The sequence below is a fragment of the Hyperolius riggenbachi genome, chromosome 2 (assembly GCF_040937935.1).
Source record: "Hyperolius riggenbachi isolate aHypRig1 chromosome 2, aHypRig1.pri, whole genome shotgun sequence".
NCBI lineage: Eukaryota > Metazoa > Chordata > Amphibia > Anura > Hyperoliidae > Hyperolius > Hyperolius riggenbachi.
In genome coordinates this window covers 219,898,275-219,904,274 of record NC_090647.1, presented here as the reverse complement: position 1 = coordinate 219,904,274, position 6,000 = coordinate 219,898,275, and the positions used below count along the sequence as shown (strand labels likewise).

General features: G+C 39.6%; 1 protein-coding gene across 7 annotated transcripts in view; it reads left to right on the top strand.

The window, feature by feature from the left end:
* The window catches only part of TMEM131 (transmembrane protein 131), a 248,280-nt gene that overhangs the window by 166,188 nt on the left and 76,092 nt on the right, over window positions 1-6,000 (top strand). For all 7 annotated transcript variants that reach the window (XM_068268162.1, XM_068268161.1, XM_068268160.1 and 4 more), the window contains 3 exons: window positions 347-455; window positions 3,742-3,895; window positions 3,989-4,159. In XM_068268162.1, the coding sequence (XP_068124263.1) occupies window positions 347-455; window positions 3,742-3,895; window positions 3,989-4,159 (434 nt within the window). The remainder of the gene's footprint in view (window positions 1-346; window positions 456-3,741; window positions 3,896-3,988; window positions 4,160-6,000) is intronic.

The window sequence follows — 6,000 nt, the reverse complement described above, 5'->3', positions numbered from 1 at the left end:
GCCTATGGTTTTCCGTCGCGCATGCCTTCCAATCAGCGCTGCAGCCAGTCACAGCAGGACGGGGCAGGAGGTGTCGCCAGGTGGACTGTCACAGCGCTGCAGGCAATAGAGATGGGTAGGAAGGGGGTGTGTGCTGCACAGGAGGACTTAGAAATTATTATTATAGATTCTGATGAAGTATATTGGGTATTGCAAGTGAAAACTGGAAAAGTGAAACCTTTTCTTGATCACATCAGGCTGCTACTGTCTTGGAACATAGTGTATTCCTATCACCAAGTGTTATGTTTTTTGTTGTTGTTTTTAACTGAGGGGGAAAAACTTGTTTGTTTTTATCTCCATTTCACAGCATCTAGAGCAAAGAAACCGTCACAATTTTCTGGAAAAATAACAGTTAAAGCAAAAGAAAAGACTTACTCAAAACTTGAAATTCCATATCAAGCAGAAGTACTGGACGGGTGAGTAACATTCCTTTTGCTTCATGGTAGTGATAATTTCTTTCACAAGCCTATTTTTGGAGCAAGAGAGCACAGATTACTCCCATTTTGTTCTGTTTTGTGTGACGTTTTGGTGAGACACACAACCACTGGGATTAATTTATGTTGGCAAATTAACCCTCAGCTATTGTCATCTGAAATGGTGGTTTGTGATTGCTTTGAGCAACTGTTTACCCTCTTCACCTCAAAGGGTTTTTCTGCTCAAAAAACCAGAGCAGTTTTCACCCATCAGCGCTCCTTCCATTCATTCACCTATAACTTTATTACTACTTATTACAGCGAAACAATCTATATCTTGTTTTTTTTTGCCACTGTATAGGCTTTCTTTGGGGGGTACTTTTTGCTAAAAATTATTTTCTTCTAACTGAGTTTTAATAAGAATAAGAAAAAAATTGAAAAAAAACATTATTTCTCAGTTTTCAGCCATTATATTTTCAAAATGAAACATGCTACCGTAATTAAAACCCACACATTTTATTTTCCCGTTTGTATCGTTTATTGCAACGTTTAAACTTTTTCCCTAGTACAATGTATGGCGCCAATATTTCATTTGGAAATAAAGGTGCATTTTTTAAGTTTTACGTCTATCCCCAATTACAGGCCCATAATTTATAAAGTAATTGTAGTATACAGTTTTTGTATACATATTAAAAAAGTTCAGTCCCTAAGGTAACTATTTATGTATTTTTTTTTTAATTTTGTAATTTATTTATTTTTATTAAAAAAAAAAAATAAAAAAAAATGTTAACTTTAGGGGAGTGTGGGAGGTCAAGGGTTAATAATAATAATAAAAAAAGGGGGATGTAATATTACAATTTGGCCACAAGATGTCCTCAGTAGTGACTTCAGCTCCGTACTGTTTGTACGGAAACGGAAGCACTACGCATACGGAATAAATGAATGGCCGAGCCGTCTGTATAGACGGCTGCAGCCATTCACACGGGGAATTAGATCAATGAATGGGATTTGTTTTCCCATTCATTGATTTAGCGGCGGGCGATCGGCGGTAATGAGCGGCGGTACCGAGCGCGGGGGGGCGTGGCGGGAGGGTCGTAGTACCTACGTCCCTGCACAGAGTTATGGCAGTTTGCAGGGACGTAGTTACTCGTCCCGGGGGAGGGGAAATGGTTAAACATGATTGCAGTTTGCTGAGCAATCTATTCTGTGAAAGGAGTAGATGAATGGTAGATGACCTGCTGCAGGGACCACAGAAGAATGTCCTGTATACAGTAGCATAGCAGGACAATTCATCCCGAACCACATTCAGTTGCGTCGGAGAATCTGTGTTTCTCATGAATGTTTGGTTTGCTCGATTAAACATTTTTTTGCACCTAGCTGTATTCTTTCTGGGCGTTTGAGAGCTGAGAAGGCAGAGAGCATGAGATGTGGAAGTAACACAAATTGCACCAGATAGCTTTTGGAGAACAAACATATTTTAAAAAAATTCCACCGCAAATGTTGCCTTTTCACTACTTATGAAGTTTCGTACTGTTGTAGTGGGTCGCTGTTTACCCGTTTGGTAATAAAACTGAACACTTTACTACATCAGCAGCACTGAGTGCTATCACTAACTGGTCACTACTAAGCCGCAGCAAGTCCCCATAGCTGGATGATAATCCTGATATGACTTTATTATCAACTCCTACTTTATTTTTCCCACCTGACTGCTGCTTGGAGGTTCAGCTGTGCTGCTGAATGAGAAAGGCTCTATAGTATACCTTGCCACCAGTGTAAGCTTAAAAAAGCGCTGGATGTTGCCTTGGCATTTAACAGGATACTGCTTTTAGACTTGTCTCTTAACCACTTCAGCCTACAGTGTTGTTTCACCTTATGCATCTGAGCAACTTTCACCTCCCATTAATTCGAAAATAACTTTATATCTACTTTTCATAATTAATTGATCTATATCTTGTTTTTTTCCGTCACCATTTAGGCTTTCTTTGGGTGGTACATTTTGCTAAGAATAATTTTTTTCTAAATCCATTTTAACAGGAAGATTAAGAAAGAAATGGAAAAAATGCATTATTTCTCAGTTTTTGGCCATTATAGTTTGAAATTAATACATGCTACCATAATTAAAACCCATGTATTTGCCCATTTGTTTAAATTATGTCCCTATCGCAGTGTATGGCGCCGATTAAAATTTGGAAATGTGCATTTTTTTCAATTTGCATCACTATTTACAAGCTTATAATTTAAACAATTATAGTACTATACTCTCTTGACATGCATTTTCAAAAAGTTCAGACCCTAAAGTAACTATTTATGTTGTGTTTTTTTTTTCTTTTAATTGTATTTTTTTTTTTTCATTTGGGTTATTTTTGGTGTGGGAGGTAAAGTTAATTTTAAATTTAATATTGTGGGTTTGTTTACAAAAAAATGCATGTAGGTTTAGTGTTACAGGAAACTTTTTTTCTTTTGTACAGAAAGACTGCGGCCTCTGATAAGAGACTGTCAGTTTTTCTGCCGGGGACTTAGATCGATGAATGGGAACTATCCGAAGGCGGCGGGAGTGCGCCCGCCGGAGTGACAGCAGCACAGTATCCGTCCAGATAGACGTAAGTGGTTAAAGGACAACTGTAGTGAGAGGTATATGGAGCCTGCCATATTTATTTACTTTTAAGCAATACCAGTTACCTGGCTGTTCTACTGATTCTTTGCCTCTAATACTTGTAGCCGTAGACCCTGAACAAGCATGCAGCAGATCAGGTGTTTCTGACATTGTCGGATCTGACAAGCTTATCCGCATGCTTGCTTCTGGTGTTATTCAGACACCACTGCAGCCAAATAGATCAGCAGGGCTTCCAGGCAACTGGGATTGTTTAAAAGGAAATAAATATGGCAGCCTCCATATACCTCTCACTACAGTTGTACTTTAAGGCAGTCACTTGGCTGCTTTGAACATCATATAGATTACATGCATACTGTTAAATTGAAGATGGCTCATGAAGGGCATTAAATAAATGCCCATGCATTATTCTGCTTGCAGTCCTGTTAGGTAGACGTTCAGTATGTGAAGTGTCTCTCTCTTGATGCTGTTACAGATTATATTGAGCACCACACCTCTATGTGGCTTCTGATGGTTGCTTTGATGAAGTCACACAATGAATGTCTGGTGACTTAGTATGAATGTGCCAAAGCAAACATTCTGTAATGTTTACATGGTTACTCTTTTGATTCGTACATGCACCACGTTATAATTATTAGACCTGAGCTGAAGAGAGTGTTTGTTTTGGGTTTTTGGCAGGTACTTGGGGTTTGATCATGCAGCCACTTTGTTTCATATCCGGGATAGTCCATCTGATCCGGTAGAAAGACCCATTTTCTTGACAAACACCTTTAATTTTGCCGTACTTATTCATGATGTTGTATTACCAGAGGATGCGAAAATCATGTTTAAAGTAAGTATAACCAGTTAAAATCCAGCAGCCTATTTATCATACATTAGACTACATGAAGTACAGTAAAATAAACATTTTTTTTTTCATACACAGATCCAGAATTTTACCTCTCATATATTAATCCCACCCGGTGAATCAAGATATATATTTTCCTTAATGTTCAGACCATCCACGTCTTCAGTTCATATTGACAGCAACATACTACTTATCACCAATGCATCAAAATTCCACCTTCCTGTTCGAGCATACACAGGCTTTCTAGATGTGAGTATCCACACACAGTTTGAACTGATGAAAGCAAGCATTGCCATACTGGACCAAGTTAATAATATTTGCCTGTGAAATTATAGTTCTACCCATGATGGATTTGACGTTCTCATAGTAGATTTTCAAATGCCTGTATTACCTCCTCCTTTTTTTAATACTAAATTTACCTTCATATGTGGGGGAAAAAAATCTTTTTCATGCCACAAAATGTTTTGTTCCATGCCACAAAATCGATTGGTGTACCTAGGAAAGATGTACTTATGGCAGACTATAAAACTGCATGCATACTTGGTAGGTGCATCACCCAAAATAGAAGGGTGTGGTCCCTGAAGAAATACACCCAGACAGAAGAAATAACCAGGTAGCAGAACATTTATAAAGCAGGCATGTCTCTTAAAGAGACTCTGAAGTCTCATACAATTCAAGTTTTTATTTTAAAAATCTCTTTAACATCAATGTCCTAACTAAAATGCTGCATTCCCGCAGCTGAACACTAACTAAATCACCCCAAACTCCCCAGCAAAAATCCACTACTTTCTTGGTCGTGAATTTTGCTGCCAAGGGAGGCAGAGCTTTGAGCTGCAGCTCTGCCTCCATGCGCGGCAATCCGCGTGTATTTCCGCATCTCCTCCGCCCCTCTCAGTGAAAGAAGACTGAGAGGGGCAGGAAGAGGTGGCGATCCGCGCTGATGGACACGAGTAGAGGCAGAGCTACAGCCCAAAGCTCTACCTCTTCACAGAAGGGCTCCCTACAATGTGCCCTGGGGAGTTTGAGGGGATTTAGTGTGCAGCCGCAGGTATGCAGCGGTTTAGTTAGGGCATTGATAATAAGGAGATTTTTAAAATAAGAAAAAACTGAATTTTGAGAGGCTTCAGTCTCTCTTTAAATAACATATGTAGCATACAGGGCCCTACTGAAACTCGAGACCCCACTAACTGATACTGTCCCAATATGGACCATGGTAAAAGAGGATCCAACCCCCAATATTGTCCAGCCCCTCATAGCAGACCTCCAGCACAAGACTGTCACTGGGGCAGCAGTGAAGAGTTTAGTATGTAGTTCTGGATGTTCTTGATCCTAATGAAGCTAGCCACAGCCATTGAAAGTATGCAGCTAGAGAGTGACATCATGTATAGGAGGCCTAGGGCAAAATATGTCAACCACATTTGAGTTCAGAAGGTAGAAATGGTTTAGAGGTTAGAAATGGGCTGCTGGACAGAACTTTTCCTGGCCCCATGCATGCTGTGGGATGGCCCCTCATAGTCTGACAGAACTAAGTAGGTAGTAACACCCTGGCCGCAGGCAGACTAGTGTAGGCTTTGGCAAGTCTTGCTTTTCAGTATTTTATGCTGAATTCTGCTGCATGGCCCAGAGTATGGTGCATCTGTATACAGGTTGAAAATAATTCCTGAACCATATGTATTAAGAACTATGAGTAGATTGGTGGTGCAGAAATGGGTCTTAAAAATCTTTGAGGTTACATATATTGGATGATTGCTACTAGTAGAACTTTACCTTACTTTACTTTAAAGAGAAACTCCGACCAAGAATTGAACTTTATCCCAATCAGTAGCTGATACCCCTTTTTAGGCCTGGTGCACACCAGAGGAGTTTTTCTGAGCGTTTTGAGTTTTTAAATCTGCTGCTAATGTTATCCTATGTGTCTGTGCACACTGGAGCAATGAGGTTTTGTAAAACCTCTAAAAGCTCTTCCTAATGTAATGCTATGGTTTTTTTTTACAAAACCTCATTGCTACAGTGTGCACAGACACATAGGATAACATTAGCAGCAGATTTAAAAACTCAAAACGCTCAGAAAAACTCCTCTGGTGTGCACC